This window comes from Drosophila yakuba, chromosome 2L (genome assembly GCF_016746365.2).
Source record: "Drosophila yakuba strain Tai18E2 chromosome 2L, Prin_Dyak_Tai18E2_2.1, whole genome shotgun sequence".
Classification (NCBI taxonomy): Eukaryota; Metazoa; Arthropoda; class Insecta; order Diptera; family Drosophilidae; genus Drosophila; species Drosophila yakuba.
The window spans coordinates 24,731,192-24,749,207 of record NC_052527.2 but is presented as its reverse complement, the minus strand read 5'-3'; the positions used below and the strand labels follow the sequence as shown (position 1 = coordinate 24,749,207).

The following is an 18,016-nucleotide window of genomic DNA, read 5'->3' as shown; positions in this document are numbered from 1 at the left end:
GGTCTTTCTGGACTTGGCCCAGACTCGATTCTGTTCGTTGACCTTCCTGCTGCATTTCCTGCATGCTTACCCTTGCAATGTGTTCTTCACAATTGGAGTTCTTCAGGCTTATGCTTGGACCAGGTCTATCTGGATAAGCTGCTTTTTACTCTGTCCAGATTGCTGCGAGCTTTTGTTCATTTTCCGTTTCTGCGTAATACTCAGCGAGGGCTTCTCGCATGTCTTCTGTTCCCCCTGGATCAGGACAGTAGTAGAACTGTAAGCGTCTGCGTGCGAGGTTAAGGAAAGCAACGGTACCATGCTGGACTTTGGACCAGCCTAGCGGTAAAACAGTGGACTTTGGATCCGGATATTGGAGACATCAAGGAATAACGGTTGAAGGAGGCCTATATAAGCAAACTTAACGCTAAACACTAGACAGTCATGGAGACCGTGAGTACAAGTGAGCAACGCGAAGCAAAGAAATGAGTAAGGAAGCTACAGCCGTGAGAGTCAGCAAGTAGCATGGTCGTTACTCCAAACTGAAACACAGGTTGCTGAGGTCCAATAAGACAAAGCATCGGTACGTCGAGACGTTTGGGACGAGGAAAGTCTCCGAACTGAGACACTGGCAGCTGAGATCCAATAGGACAAAGCACGGAAGGGTTGAAACGGCTCGCTACACCGCGAATGGAGTTCTTTTTTAGTGGTACTTAAAATTTTAATAAAACAATTTGTATTAATAAAACTTGGATATTCTTATTTTATTTATTAAATTATCTGATTAGTGTTCTAAATATGTATTTAATATGATATTTTACAATTAAGTTGAGTAAATACAGCAAAAACAATCTTGCTAAAGGAATATAAGTAAATATAATTTAAACTTTGAATTCACTTATGTATTTTTAATTACTTTAATAATGAAAATACAACCAATTTTATAGTTGTTTTCTAACCATGTCTGAAAGCATTGCAGATTCATTACTAGACATAACGGCACCGCTGGAATCGTTAGCACTATATAATGTGCTTGTTCCGCGCTGAATGGTTCTGTCCTCATAGCGAGTACGTCCCTGTGAAGCCATTGGTCTATTCAGTGTATTGTTTACGTTATTTGGTGAACTTGGTGGAGTATTATGTGCAGTATAATGTTTACTAACAAAATCTTGCTCTTTCCATCCATTTTTTTTATAAACGTCTCGCAAATCATTATGTTGCCACATGGTGTATAAGACTTGACTTGCAAATTTCAACACACAAGAGGTATATTTTTCTTTCCGTTTTGTTATGTTCATAAGTCTATCTATCCCACCTGAATCCAACAAGGAACGAGAAAACTCCGGATTTTTTTTTATAACCTCATTAATTGTTGCTAATACAGCTGTGATTGTATCATCTGATGTATTTTGGTCATGTTGTACATTTCCAGATGGAAGTTTTTGAACTAAGTCACGCATTGCGTACTTTCCAATTAGTTCTTTGTTGCGTTGATCTATAGCCAAATTGCGTAGTGCTGTAGCGACTGCACAAACTACGCGATCCACTTCCATTCTTAGAAGCTCAACAAGTATCGGTAGACCTTTTTCCTTACGCACTGTTGCGCGAATATCAATACTAGGTTGCCAATAACATGCAGACAAATTTTGAATTGCTCCAGCAGCGGCTTCAAGTGTTTCCGGATTAGAACAACTTTGCAACAATGACAAATAGTATTGAACTACTTCAGGTTGCCATAATTGCTCGTATCCCTTGTTTAATTTGTTATATGTGACAAAACTTTTAGAATAGTCAGCCGAAATATTATATTCGTTGAGAGCATCGGAATTGTTAGCTTCTTTTTTTTTTTTATTTGTTCCAAAACAGCCCAAATTGTCTCCTGAAAATAAGGAAATAATTATAAAACTATATAATTGCAAAATTTGAAATTAAAGAGTATAATTTTAAAATTGTATCTTCATAAATTTTTTTTTGCCAAAATTTTACGTAAGTGATTAATAAAACATCGTTTTGAAATATAAAGGTTTTTATATATATAAGGTTTTCGGACGAAAGATTGTTTTGCTTTCGATAATATAAATATATTAAAATTTACTTATTCGGCTGGCAACAAGGTATAAAAAGTACAATGATCAAGAGTAGTTAGAAAAAATTAGCAAGCGTTGTAAAACGGTTTTTTTGTATTGTATGTATTTGTATGTATTGCAGGTAATGAAAAATGAAGCAGATGAACATATGTAACCGGAATAACTCCCTTCTAAACTATCATTACCTAGAACTGCTGAAGTTATTGGATCAGACATTTAAAGCGATAATATATTATGGTGATGCATGCATCTACTAAGAGGGGCTCGGATCTATTAAGTCTGAAGAGTCACAAGTTCTGCAAACCAAGGTTTGACTACCTTTACGGGTCGAAAAAAATGTCTTTTTTGCTGTCCATTAAATAAAACTTTTTTACGAAAGTGAAAATTGAAACCTGGGTTAGCTTAGGTTTTACCGGCCGTCGGTTATCCGACGTACTTAGACCATTAGAGGTCCATTGTGATACATTGTTATTTTAGCCGATGAGCTAAAATGGCGAAATACTATGGTCGGAAACAGTTCCTTCTGCCTGTTACATATTTTTCAACGAATCTAGTATACTATTTTACTCTACAAGTAACGGGTATAACAAGAGAGAACCCAATAGTCGCGTTGCCGGTTATCTGATATCCGTTACTCAGCTAGTGGAAGTGCGAAGGAAAAATTTAAGCACTGACCGTTATTGGCGGTTTGTAGGCGTTAGAATGGGCGTGGCAAAAAGATTTTTGGCAAATCGGGAGAAATTTACAAGACTAACAAAAATGTGAAAAAATATCAAAACATTTTTCAAAAGTGTGGACGTGTCAGTTTTGGACGGTTTTTGAGACAGGCAAACAAATTTTTCGCAATTTACAATACTAATAAAAAAAATGAAAACATATAAAATCAGTTTTCAAAAGTGTGGCCGTGGAGGTTTTGGGCGGTTTGTGGGCGTTAGAGTGGGCGTGGCAACATGGGTCAACAAACTTGCGCTGAGTCTCTTGAGTCCGCATGCAGCATCTCAACTTTTAATCTTTTATAGTTACGAACCAACGGACGGACATCGATTTCAACGAATCGATTTCAAAGAACGGGTATAACATGAAATTCGATTCTTAATAATGACCCGTTCATGAGTATCAAGTGGTAAAAAAAATGAAAATAATTTTTTTTTATTTATTTACCTTTGGATGAAGTTGGAATTACTCTTTCTGGTGTTATAAAAGGATGTTTGTCGTAATTGGGATCATCAACTTCTTGACATCGGTATGAAAGATTTCGAAGTATACATACGCAATTTTCTACAGTTTTATTTCCAATATTATTTTTCTCAATTGATGTTCGCACAACATAAAGAAGGCATTCAACCAAGTGTTCGCAATTACGAAGACATCCTCTTGCATGTTCTCCAGCAGAACTAACATTTCGTAAAACTCCAGAAGCGTTTCGAAATACTGTAGAAAAGCATGTTTCTCCACAACACACTGCATCCCAACCAGAATGAGGTTTAATAACACTGCACACTACAGCAACAAGCGCTTCATCAATAATTGACCGTTTCAAGTCTTCACAGGAGGACATATTCCACAATACGCCAGTCACCAATTCTTTTACTTCTGTTTCTTGAGACCGACATAGAAGATGGACCAAAGCTGCTATTCCACCCGCGTTCTTTATTCCACGTTTGTTTTCATCATTTTGTCTTCCGTAAGATAAATTTCGTAAAGCACCGCAGGCATTCCTAAAATAAAACAAAAAAGATCTTAACTCCCGAAAAATATATAAATGTATAATTTTTGCTTTATAACATTATAAGATCACTAAAATCTCAATTTAATAATTCGATTTCGACAATATTTGTTCATTCGGTTACTGTGAATTAAATTTATATTTACCGCAAAGTTTAAGTCTCTACCATTATTGAACACTGTATAGTAAGTTGTGAGCGCTCGTGTGGGCGCATTTTTGAAAATTTGTTAAGAAAAGCGATGGAAATATTTTGTCTCATCAACCGGATATATTTCGAAGACAAGACGGAAATTAAATTGAACCATTTTTTATTTTTTTATTGGGTTTGACTTTAAAGTAAATGTTTTGTTTACTGTGGGTTTGTAAAACCATTTTTGATAAGAAAAAAATTATTTTTATATATTGCTTATTCAACGCCTGCATTAAACGTTGCTATAAATGTTTGTTAAGTTTCAATTCCAGTTCAATTGTTAAACAAATAATTTTATAATTTGCATCCAGTTGTTTAAACGCAAGGATCATCCAGCGTGTTTAACCTTATACAATAAATGCATAGTGTTGTTGTATGTGTATACAGTGTCTAATATTGTTCATTACGAATCATCGCGTCATAGAAACACAAACATATACTTACGACACTGCAGTCTTAATAAGAAGCAACAGGATTAACTTAGCAACTAGCGAAATACTGCACTAGCTTTACGCATTTGGGAACTGGGCTTACATTTGCAAACCGGATAAAACAAATGCTTTGGTGTCTCAATTAATGAAACAGTTTCAGAGCAGAGGACCTATTACATACAGAAGATTAACCTTAATATACATTTCACCTCGGTACAGCAAGCATTTAAGTCCATAATTGCACATTTATTCTGGCTAAAACAAGCTGTTCCCCAAAATATTTGTAGGATCTATAAGTACATATGAACTCCTGCTATCCTAGCCTGGGCAGCACGGAAAAATACGAAGAAGTCTCAATCGTCACCGCCCCCCAGATCTGCCAGACCGCGTTTCGACTTAACATGTATGAACAAAGTTCCTTTTGATGTTAAGTATTTATGTTATCATAGCTCCAACATAATTCAAATATATATAAATATGAAAATAATTGTATACGTAAAATTTATCATTCGATAAAGCCGCCTAGATGGTAGTAGTACGCTTTTCCTATAAAAAAACAATAAATTAAATCAGAATGGAGAAGGCAACCGGCGGCGAGCTTTTGAAAACTCTCACTTTTTACCGGAGTTACTCCAATATATTTATATACCTACATATATGATCGCAAATGTCGCAAATACTAAACTCGCCTAAGACATTAAAATAATAATATGCCTACCACTAAACGAATACTTTGCACACGATTTTTTTTAGTCCTGACTCTATTGCTGGCTCCAGGCTTTCAAATTTTTGTTCAAAATCAGGAAAGCATTATTTTAAAATGTATTTTGTTACTACTTGTGTTTATTACATAGAGCTCTTCGCTTACATATTTTCTAAAATATCAGTGAGGTATTAAAATATAACTGCCAGTAGTAATTGTGTTAAATAGTGCAAAAACAAAAGCATATTACTTGTTTATGTAATTTTGCCAGCTAATAGATTATTCTTATAATAATAAAGTAATTGAACCATTTGAAGGTCCTTATTTACAACACAAATTTTATAAATCATTTTAAAACGGAATTGCTAAAATCTCTAAAGGAATATATTTCTTAGATTAAATATTTTTTCGGGTAGAACATCTTGCACAAATATGCACACAAACCATTTGGTCGCTACAAAAAAAGGTACTGCATACGCATGTTCTTATTCTAATGTCTTTGGTATCACCATATATGTATGTATATCTTAACAAGACTTGTCATACGTGATCTTGATATATATTAATAGTTGCGGTAAAGAAGTCAAATGTAAAGAAACTTAAAGCGGACAAATTTTGCTCGTTTAACTTAATTAACAAATATTTTCGAAATTGATTTAGTTATAGTCCCTAATTGCATGTAAGCATGCAGTATGTGTATATGGATGTACATATATACACATCTGTATATGTATATGTATCTACTTAAAGAGGATCCCGCAGGGATAGGTAAAATCGTAGAGCTAGTTTTTAAGCATTATACAGATTGATAGTATAATGCCTAAAAAATAACTTTACAAAGCTTACGGAAATGTGTTATATTTCAAATGTTGGGGATAAGGAAATTAGTGAAATATTTTAAGAAATCGACCAAGTGTTTTTTTTTGTATTCCAATTTGGACTGTCGTTCAAAAAAATTGTCAAAATGTATAAGAAAAACCAGAGAGAACGTTATAGTCGAGTTCCCCGACTATCTGATACCCGTTACACAGATAGTGAAAGTGCGAAGGAGAGTCTTCAACACTGACAGTTTTTGCCGGTTTGTGGGCGTTAGAGTGGGCGTTGCAAAAAGTTTTTTTTGGCAAATCGATAGAAATTTACAAAACCAATAAAAAATGAAAAAATATTACATTTTTCAAAAGTGTGGGCGTGGCAGTTTTGGGCGGTTTGTGGGCGTGGCAGCATGATTCGACAAACTTGCGCTGCGTCTATGTCCCTGGAGTCTGTATGCCTAATCTCAACTTTCTAGCTTTTGTAGTTTCTGAGATCTCGACGTTCATACGGACAGACAGACGGACGGACAGACGGACGGACAGACGGACATGGCCAAATCGACTCGGCTATTGATCCTGATCAAGAATATATATACTTTAAATGGTTGGAAACGCTTCCTTCTGCCTTTTACATACTTTTCAATCTACTCTACGAGTAACGGGTATAAAAAGACATAGTTTGGTAGCGGCCTTAAGCATAAACAAAACAAGAGAAACCGCTATAGCCGAGTTACTCAGCTAGTGAGAGTGCGAAGGAGAGTCTTCAACACTGACAGTTTTTGGCGGTTTGTGGGCGTTGGAGTGGGAGTGGGAAAAAGTTTTTTGGGAAATCGATGGAAATTTAGAAGACTAATACAAAAATGATAATTATCAAAACATTTTTCAAAAGTGTGGGCGTGTCAGTTTTGGGCGGTTTGTGGGCGTGGCAACAAGTTTTTTGGCAAATCGATAGAAATTTACAAGACCAATACAAAAATGAAAAAATATTAAAACATTTTTTAAAAGTGTGGGCGTGGCAGTTTTGGGCGGTTTGTGGGCGTTAGAGTGGGCGTGGCAGCATGATTCGACAAACTTGCGCTGCGTCTATGTCCCTGGAGTCTGTATGCCTAATCTCAACTTTCTAGATTTGTAGTTCCTGAGATCTCGACGTTCATACGGACAGACAGACGGACAGACGGACATGGCCAAATCGACTCGGCTATTGATCCTGATCAAGATCCTGATCAAACTTTATATTGTCGGAAACGCTTCCTTCTTCCTGTTACATACTTTTCAACGAATCTAGTATACCCTTTTACTCTACAAGGAACGGGTATAACAATGTATTTTTGTATATAAATAAAGGTACCGTGATCTAAAAATAACTATTTAAAGACGTATGTATATAATGTATCATAAGTACTTTCAGGTGCTTAAGACGAAGAATATATTTATAGCAACTGTATATCTAAAAAAGGGACTAACTACTTTATTTCAAACACAGTATCGTATCGGGTTGATGAAGGCTTTCTTTGACGCTTACTTAAACGTCATATAAAATATTGTTAAGCAGTTGTTGCGCCGTCCCCAACAGCACAAACTTTCAAATTGTTTTTTCTATTCCACTCTAGCTCTGGCTCTAATTTTTTAAAGTATTATTCGTTTAACTCTAACTCCCAGTACTGAATTGTAGGATTTGCTGGTGTATTTGTGAAGGTTTTTTTTTTCGGCTGAAGCCTCAGTAGTTCTGATCTGGTCGTTGTCGTAGTCGCGAAGTTAGTAACGAGGGATTGGGCTTTAGCATAAATTTTTCCAAAAGTTCTTGTGACAAGTCTTCAATAAACACCTATAAATCGGATAAATCAGGCATACACTTATGATCAAAATTTATTTTTTTTATTTTGAATTTCTCTTTAAAAAGCAGAGAGCTCTAGAGCTACCAGTGGCCACCACGTAAGTTTTTCAGAAACTGCATCCTGGAAGTCCAATTTCCGACCACTTTTTCAAGCGTTGGGCGCCGAATGTCGGCAATGTTGGCTTCTAAGGCCGGAATCGTTGTGGGCTTGTTGGCATAGACCATCGACTTCAAATACCCGAACAAAAAATAACTTCTCGATAGCATTGCACACAGTCTGAATTGGTAGCCGCTTATGAGCACTAGCCGCGAAGCAAACGGTGCACTTTTACAAAAAACCTCTGATTTTCAAAATAAAATTCATCATGAATTGCCAAACCCAACTGAATATAAAGAACGCGACAGAGGTCAGCTGACAGCAAAGATGATTGAACTGAACCCTATCCGTGATCAGTAACATATTCGATATACAGACCGATCAAAATCAATATATAATTATATTGATTATAATCAGTATATGAACCAAAATTGATTTTTTTTAAGGTACAGCCGTGGACCATGGCTTTTTTCGTCCCAAATCGGAGGCCGTTCCATGTCTACCTGTTATAGGTATATCTCAGTCTTAACCTCACCGAGAACAGCACCAAATTTATAATGTGTCCAAAGCCAGAAACTGCCGTTATCAACTGCCATCGATCTGCAACAAGTACGTGAACATAAGTATTTTGTTTGGCATTCAGAACGCAAAGAAGATCAACATGCGACATTCTCAACAAGAGAAAATAATCTTATTATGTTTACTTTCTTGCGTGTGTTGCGTTGTTGCGTTTTTAAGAAGCTTGTCAATTATGTAGAGTTTTTTTGGTTCTACCCGATTAATTCGACTACTTCAAATTATGAATCTGCGTATCCAAAGTACAGTATTTGCAACCCTGCAACATTATTTTTCGATCGGGGATGTGATTTTACTTCGTAGGACTTCTTAAAGAACTGCAATACGGAAAACACCGAGCCGATTAAGATGACCACAGCACTTTGACATGTGAACATGGAAGTCAAGAGATTAAACGCTACCATCATTTTCTAGATAAAAAAAAAAACCTGCGTCGCAAACAAGCAAATCAGTATAAAAAAGAAATAGTTTGGTAGCGGCCTTATGCATAAACAAAACAAGAGAAACCGCCGAGTTCCCCGACTATCTGATACCCTTTACTCAGCTAGTGAGAGTGCGAAGGAGAGTCTTCAACACTGACAGTTTTTGGCGGTTTGTGGGCGTTGGAGTGGGAGTGGCAAAAACTTTTTTGGCAAATCGATGGAAATTTAGAAGACTAATACAAAAATGATAATTATCAAAACATTTTTCAAAAGTGTGGGCGTAGCAGCTTTGGGCGGTTTGTGGGCGTTAGAGTGGGCGTGGCAACAAGTTTTTTGGCAAATCGATAGAAATTTACAAGACCAATACAAAAATGAAAAAATATTAAAACATTTTTCAAAAGTGTGGGCGGGGCAGTTTTGGGCGGTTTGTGGGCGTTAGAGTGGGCGTGGCAACATGAATCGACAAACATGCGCTGCTTCTATGTCTCTGGAGTCTGTATGCTTAATCTCAACTTTAGCTTTTGTAGTTCCTGGGATCTCGACGTTCATACGGACGGACAGACGGACATGGCCAGATCGACTCGGCTATTGATCAAGAATATATACACTTTATATGGTCGGAAACGCTTCCTTCTGCCTGTTACATACTTTTCAACGAATCTAGTATACCCTTTTACTCTACGAGTAACGGGTATAAATTCAAAAATTGATTATTACAATAAAAAGACAACGTTACAGCTATATAAATAATTGAGTTTGTACCAGGTCTTTAGATAATCAAGATTTAATTGAAGGCAACCGAAAAAGAGTCAGGCAAAGACATTAGCATACACAATATCACAATATTAAAACGGTTGAAGACTTAATAAAATGATGTAAATCATTTACCGAAAAGCGAAATAATATAGGTCCCAAATATCATCCTTAAAGCATACCAGAAGTTACTTTAATTGTTTTTAAAATGGTTTCATTTTATTTCACAGAATGTATCTGAATTAATAGTTTTTGGCGGGAACTATACTTTTTTTCAAACGGTTTCAAAACAACTGAATTTAAAATTTAATCTAGGGAAGGTGAAAGATGGGGAAAGTTAAAAATACTGCTTGTCCCAACAGATGGTACTAATTTGGCAGCGTATGATTGGCATACTTTGGAAAGTTGTCTGATTATAAAACCGACCAAGAAATGGAAGTGGTGTCTTTTTTTAGTTCCAAATTCTGCATTTGTAACTATTCGCGTTGCAGTTTGCGCATTTTGCTTTTCTTTTCTGATTTTCAGAGCAGTTGTCAGTTCCGAGAGCTGTCAGCTTAGGCGCAATATGATTTTGTGTCCGAACTACTAATATGGATGGCGGTGAACAATATCTTATCTTTTTGGTCTATATTATTGTACAGCTCAATGTCGAGATTAGTTATCATGTGCAGTGATACGATTTCTTCTTCACTTCCATTTTGTCTCTACTTTCGCTTTGACTTCGGTCTTACTCTCTTGTAGCTTCAAATCGTCAGGTTGTTCATGCTAGCGGTAACATATTGTTAATCTTAATTACTGTTTTGTATCGTTTTTGCTAATCTAATAACAGTTATATATATAATTTGGGTTAGCTTCTTCGAAACTGTAGTTTTCTCATAACTCGGAGAGTATTTGACCGCGACTGACCTTCTATAAATAATAAGTAACAACTTTTAAAAGTATTAAGAAAAGCTATAATTGCTCTGGACAAAGCCGTTCGGTAATTTTTATTGATGGTGCAAATTTAAATTATTTGTCCGACGTGCAATGAGTTGGAACTTTTTAAAAATAGCGTCTGCGTTTTCATATCAATGTTTGGCAAAAGATGGGTATAAAAAACTTTGACATCAAAGCGAATGGTCGTGTTTTTTCTGCCCCCGAGTTTATATTTGTTTTTGCTAAAAATAGTTTTTATCGAGCAGATGATCTTCTTTTCACCTAAGCTCGCATTTAAATGGCGATAAGTTTTCTCCATAGCAAAATATAACCGCTTGTGGTGGACTGACTTAAGGGAACACCCCGCATCCTCCGTCAAGTGATCAATAGGAATTCACTGTTGATCAGATGTAGTTCGTAGAAAACCCTGAAACAATTTGGAGCAATCCAATCAATACGTGGTGTGGGTTTTGTACAACTTGACCACTAGAAATTCCGACTTGTCTGCACTAGTTTCTCATCCAGTGATTCCACCTGTCCCGATTGGTTTACAACCACATGGTAATACTGAGGATAAACGTCACAAGTTGGATCTCAGACACAAAATCAGCAGATCCAAATACTTTTTCGGGGAATATTGAGTTCGGATTACCGGCATAAGTCTGCTCTTCAGAAGCACAATACAATGCAGTACAAAAACCTCTTTAGATGTTTCCAGAATAGAATCAATTTTTCGTTTTTTTGTGATGTTGATTTACGGGTTGAGTGTTGGTAAGAGTTCAAAGCTTACATGAAAAATAGGATAAACAAGAGAGAATGCTTCAGTCGAGTTCCCCGATTATCAGAGACCCGTTACTCAGCTAGTGGAAGTGCGAACGAAAAATTTTAACAATTTCTGAAATATCGGTAGAAATTGAGAAAAAAAAAATAATCAAAAGAAAAAAAATTAAAAATGGAGGAGTGTTAGTTTTGGGCTGTTTGTGGGCATGGCAAATAGACATATCAAAACATTAAAAAATATCAAAAGATTTTCCAAAAGATTGCCATTGTTCTAGCATTTATAGTTCTTGAGATCAAGGCGTTCATTCGGACGGATATGGCCACTTTGGCTATTGACTCTAATCAAGAATATTTATACTCTATATGGCATGAACGCTTCCTTCAGCATATTACATTCTTTTTAACGAATCTAGTATACCCATTTACTCTACGAGTAACGCCTATAATTATAACAAATTTTTCATAACTATTTATATGATCTGTAGTTACGAAGAGATATGTAGGCGCAAGTTTTTTGATTCATGTTGCCACGCCCACAAACCCTAAACTGCCACGCCCACACTTTTGAAAAATGTTTTTATATTTTTTCATTTTATTTATTAGTCTTTTAAATTTCCATCGATTTGCCAAAAAACTTTCTGTCAGTGTTTAAGACCCTCCTTCGCCCTTCCACTAGCTGGGTACCGGGTATCAGTTAGTCGGGGAACTCGACTATAGCGTTCTCTCTTGTTTTGCCTTGAAGCCGTGTTAATAAAGTCACTCAATTTTAAAACGTATAAAAAGAAAACGGAAGAATCTTTTTATTAGAGGATTATTCATAAAAAGTTGTTAACTCATTTTTTTTAATTATATAATATATATTTTTTTCACTTAACAATTTATTGCACTAATCGCCAACAAAAAAAAAAGGTAAAAGAAAAACAAGAGAGAACGCTATAGTCGAGTTCCCCGACTATCTGATACCCGTTACTCAGCTGGTGGAAGTGCGAAGGAGAGTCTTAAACAATGACAGTTTTTGGCAATTTGTGGGCGTTAGGGTGGGCGTGGCAAAAAGTTTTTTTGCAAATCGATAGAAATTTACAAGACTAATACAAAAATGAAAAAATATCAAAACATTTTTTAAAAGTGTGGGCGTGGCAGCTTTGGGCGGTTTGTGGGCGTTAGAGTGGGCGTGGCAAAAAGTTTTTTGGCAAATCGATAGAAATTTAGAAGACCAATACAAAAATTAAAAAATATTAAAACATTTTTCAAAAGTGTGGGCGTGGCAGTTTTGGGCGGTTTGTGGGCGTTAGAGTGGGCGTGGCAACATGAATCGACAAACTTGCGCTGCTTCTATGTCTTGGGAGTCTGTATGCTTAATCTCAACTTTCTAGCTTTTGTAGTTCCTGAGATCTCGACGTTCATACGGACAGACAGACGGACAGACGGACGGACAGACGGACATGGCCAGATCGACTTGGCTATAGATCCTGATCAGGAATATATATACTTTATATGGTCGGAAACGCTTCCTACTGCCTGTTACATACTTTTCAACGAATCTAGTATACCCTTTTACTCTACGAGTAACGGGTATAATAAAAGATCGACCAGGAAATATTTCAGGTGATCGTATTTGGATGAAAAGATGCTTTATTGGTTAGATAGTACTTCTATTGAGGAAGCAAATACATAGAAGTGGAATTTCGAGCGAGCAACAACAATGTAAGATATGTATTTACAAATCTTTATTGAAAAGAAGGAAACAATAAATTATTTGGGCTACAAAAACTTTAATGACAGAAAAATAGAGTCATTTGGAGATCACTTCATGTGCTCCTTGTAATTTATCTAAAATTTTTAAATATTCCTGAGCATGCCCTAAATTGATGTGTATAAAAAACATGTACAAAACCATATGACCGTAGAAGATAGTAATAATAATTACATTTTTTTAATTTTATTATTGTTACTTACTTATGTATTTCTGGAGAATCATAAGATAAAAGACGAACTAATGGCGGTATTCCTCCCAGGGATCTTGTACGTTGCTTGTTTGGATCATCCATGTAGCACAAATGTTGTAAATAGGCTGCGGCATTAGCCTTTATAGCACTGTTCGGGTTGCTCAAGAAGCTTATAACTTCCGAAAGATTTGGATCCCGCCACCTCATTGTAGAACAAATATCGTTTTCTGATCCTCCCATGTAGTCATCCTTTTCTCCCAATCTTTGCGGCACAGTAGTTAAAGAGCTCATGGCGAATTGAGGTAATTTAAATTCAGCTGAACTTTTAAACGTTCGACATTGGGCATTTGCAACAGCTTCTGATCCATTAAGGTTATCATTAAAAGGCCTTCCAGAAAATGGTTTAATATTTGAAGTTGGGTTTTGAATTCCTGTATAGTTTGCATCCGACGCATAGCAGTAAGGTACGACAGCTTCAGCTGTGTACTCGGAGTCTATACCACAAGGTAGACCAGCTACACCATATTCGGGTGTATCCTCAAACTGACCAGCTTGTAAATATCTTACTGTGGGAGCTAATGGATGATTTTCAATGTCTGGAATAGAATTGTCTGTAGATGTCGTCTCAATCTTATTTTTAACCGAACAGTGAGGCGCAACTTTTGTTATTGCACCTATTCCTGGGGGTTTTGTTATATATACAGGAGTGCTTGAATATCCTGATGCCGAAAATTGTTCATAATTTTGAAAAGATGCAAACTGGGCTTGCATGTTTGCAGACTCGTGCGTCAATGAAAGGTCCATGTTTATGTGAGTTCAATTTATATTTAAACTGAAAAAGGAATACAATTTCTTTGAGATACGGATACTTCTGGCATATTTGAAGACTGTAATGAAAACAAGAGAGAATGCTGTAGTCGAGTTCCCGACTATATGATACTGGGGATACTGGGTCATGGCGCTACGTCTATGTCTCTGGAGTCTGCATGCTGAATCTGAACTTTCTAGCTTTTATAGTTCCTGAGACCTCGATATTTATACGGACAACCAGACGAAGAGACGGGTATGTCCAGATCGACTCGGCTATTGATCCTAATTAAGAATATATATACTTTATATGTTCTACCTTCTACCTGTTACATACTATTCAACGAGTCTAGTATACCCGTTTTCTCTCCGTATGTTATTTTGATTGTTTACAAAAATTAAACCAAATAAGTGCCTAACATTCTTTACTTAGGCTTTATACCTTTGAAAATTGAAAATAACAATTATCGACCTTTTTTGTTGACGTTATCGAATTTTAATGTCATTAAAAGAAGACTATACCTAATTCATTCTCTGTGCAAGTTTGCTTCACGAACCACCCAAAACTGTAATGCTTTAAACAAATTTTTGTATTACTTGTCTTACCAATTTCTACGTGCCAGAAACATTTAAGCCACTTCCAATCTAATCTAACGCCGACAAACCGCCCAAAACTGTCACCCTAAAGACATTTTAATAACAAGATGCGTAACGGCCATACATTGGTTCTGCACTATGCAGCCACTTTTTTCGCTCGCCTAAAATTGAGAGCGTAAAAATCTAAAAATAGAATTGTCTTGCTTGTGTGAGTAAAAACAATTCAGGACTAAATGTGTTGTAGAAGATGATTTTCGGGCCAAAATCAATTTTTATCTAACAAACGAATTTGATAAATGTTTATTTTATTTAAATATTTTAAATATATAATATTATTTTTTATTAATATTATTTTAAATGTTATTATTTAAATAATCTTATTAATATTATTCAAAAATTGATGCCGAAAGACTAGCTACCGTTTAAATATTTATATTTATATTGATAATTAATAAATAATAGAAAAGTTGGCGAGCTATTTTCCCAATCAAAATTGGGTGCAAAATTGATTCCTTGAAGCACGGAGTGCGTACATAAGCGCCGAAGAATCATTGTCTAATATTTTTCGCACGTCGTAAGCTGAATACTCTAATGATTTTAATAATAAATATTCTAATATAAAGTGAAAATTGTTATGTATTATTATGTACATAGATTGGGATATTATTATTTATATGATGAATTCGAATAATTGTTATGTTAAGGCAATGCAAAACTGGAGTTTTTACGTGGTGGTATATTTAAACAAATTTTTTAAGGGTAACCAAACGAAAAAATAAATTTTTTAAGGGTGGTCAAACGATAAAAAGCATTTTTAGAGAATGGTCAAACGATTTTTTTTTTAAATATTTAGTTTTAAGAGGTGGGCAAACGTTTTTTTTTTTTAAGGGTAACCAAACGAAAAAAAAATGTTTAAAGGGGACAAAAAGCATTTTTAAAGGATGTTCAAACGATTTTTTTAGAAAATATTTAGTTTTAAGAGGTGGGCAAACGTTATTTTTTTTTAAGGGTAACCAAACGAAAAAAAAAATTTATAAAGGGTGGTCAAACGATAGAAAGCATTTTTAAAGGATGGTCAAACAATTTTTTTTGAAAATATTTTGTTTTAAGAGTTGGGCAAACGTTTTTATTTTTTTGTAAAGGTAAGCAAACGAAAAAAAAAAACAATTTTTAAAGGGTGGTCAAACGATAAAAAGCATTTTTAAAGGATGGTCAATAGATTTTGTTTGAAAATATTTAGTTTTGAGGTATTGAAAATGCTTAATTCCTTAAGTGCTTATATTTTCTAAACTACAAGTTTTTTCAAAATTCTGAAGGGTGGTCAAACGAAGTTATTGCGATTAAAAAAAAAAGTTCAACACCGTCAACTGTTTGAAGTTCGAAAATTTTCGAAATTTTTCTAAATTTCATATCTTCAAAACTGGACGTGGTCAAAAAAAAAGTAATTGATGGTCAAACGATTCCACCTTTCAAATTTCAAAAATTCGATTTTTCGGACCCAGCTTCTTTGAGCTTGACAAATCTTATGCCGGAATAGAAACACACAGTTTTAGAAAACACTACTAGAACAGCCGTTCTAGAATGCAATTACATACATATTTAAATACCTTGTATTGGCAAGAAACGAAAAAGCAGTTCAGGACAATATCTTTCTAAGAATTATTTTAGGAAACATGGATTTAAGTTCTCATTTTTTTCTTTAATTCTGTGTAGAATTTCGCTACACTACAATATCCCGTCAGAAACAGTAGCATAGTAACTGAAATGTAGAACTAAATATTAGGTATTAAGTAAAACGTAATTGCAAAATCATTGATTTAATTTAATGAATGATTTAAGTTCATATACAGATATTGTTAAATGTTAACCTATAAAAATTTAATAATAACACCAAAATTACTTTAAATATACTCTTTAAAAAAGAGCGATTTGCGATTAAATATACATAGCTTGATAAAATGTCGCATAAAGCTAAAATATTACTCACAAACGATCTATGCGCGACTTAAAATGACTTAAGATAAAATCTCTTGGGACGGGTAAATAAAAGTGTATACATACATAGCCTACATAGTTCCTTTAAACGCAAAACATTTTAAGCGGCAGGCGTAGACGGCATAGACAAAATAATATATATGTGTACATATTCATTTTTTTAAATGAATCGTCATTAACAACGAATAAATGATTGCTTAACCATTTTTGCATACAAATTTATATGTGCCTACAAGTATGTATATACACATAAATACATATTTCTTCATACTGTGTTTGTTTAGTATCGAAAATCGATAATTTATATTTTTCTTGGTTTTATTATGTTACTGAAATAAGCATAGTTCAAATTTTCAGATTTCTTAAAAAAAACATATTTTAATTTTAATACCACCCACTTTGCACTTTTTGATTGTGAATTCCGACATATGTATGCTTAGATTAATATCACATACCCGAATTAGTCAATATATGATAGATTTGGCTCCGATAAATAACCATATGTAACAATACATATTCACCAAAATCCGATCAAATCAGTTATTCTTAATATTGATGTATATAAGTTCAAACACAAAATAAGAGAAAAATCTGGAGATGTTGTGACAAAAGAACTAGTTCGTTTTTAAGTGGTTCGATAATCTAGTATATTATAGGTTAATCGAATACTTGTGAAAACATCTACTAATTATCTCCAATCATAACATTGCTTGTAGTCCAAAACACGAAAAAGGTTGTGAAAATATATATAATATAGGGTTTCGACGATATTTCACTTTTTAAGAAATTATAAATGTATATCTTCCGAAAAATCGATATATCAAGTATTCTTAATATTTTGTTAATTTATTACTTTCTTTGTTACACTTTCACCAATAGCTTCTCTTGAAGCTTTTGAATTAATTATATTATATTTATTGACAAATAAAATAATATTGTAATTTAAAGAAAAGAAAACATCATCTGTTTTATCTTTAACAAAGTTTTTTAGATTTTGAGAGATTTCATTGAAATTAGTTCTCACATTCAAAAGATAAATTATCAAACAATTATATTCTCGGCTTCTAATAGTATATTTTAAAATAAAAAACTGTTCAATTTAAAATACTGTTGAAATAAATTTGTTACATATATTTTAAATTGAACAGTGTCTATTAGATGACTTTAACAAAAAAAAACCCAACCAAGCATTTTTAAAATCGGAACCAGGTAAGCAGAATATTTCAAATGCACTACACTTTTTAATTAAAAATAGTGTGACATGAGTATTGATGTGTGGATTTTTAATGGAATTGCTGCAAATATTACAGGTTGCGCTGTTTTTGTATGCGCTCATTTCCCCTCCGTTTTCGGTACGTCTTCTTTT

The 18,016-nt window shown here is 34.6% G+C and overlaps 1 protein-coding gene across 3 annotated transcripts; it reads right to left on the bottom strand.

The window, feature by feature from the left end:
- Positions 1–718: 718 nt before the first annotated feature.
- Positions 719–17,269, bottom strand: LOC26535936 (catenin delta-2). Of its 3 annotated transcripts, none has more exons than XM_015189798.3 (4): positions 17,106–17,266; positions 13,262–14,083; positions 3,228–3,784; positions 719–1,858 (listed from the first exon to the last, which is right to left on the bottom strand). In XM_015189798.3, the coding sequence occupies exons 2-4, from the start codon at positions 14,053–14,055 to the stop codon at positions 921–923; spliced, it is 2,289 nt and encodes a 762-aa protein (XP_015045284.1). In that variant the 5' UTR covers positions 14,056–14,083; positions 17,106–17,266; the 3' UTR covers positions 719–920. The 3 variants fall into 3 exon arrangements, with proteins under 3 accessions (XP_015045284.1, XP_015045287.1, XP_015045282.1); XM_015189796.3 differs by lacking the exon at positions 719–1,858 and adding an exon at positions 8,395–8,459 and having other exon boundaries at positions 3,634–3,784; positions 17,106–17,269; XM_015189801.3 differs by lacking the exons at positions 13,262–14,083; positions 17,106–17,266 and adding an exon at positions 8,395–8,415.
- Positions 17,270–18,016: the final 747 nt, after the last annotated feature.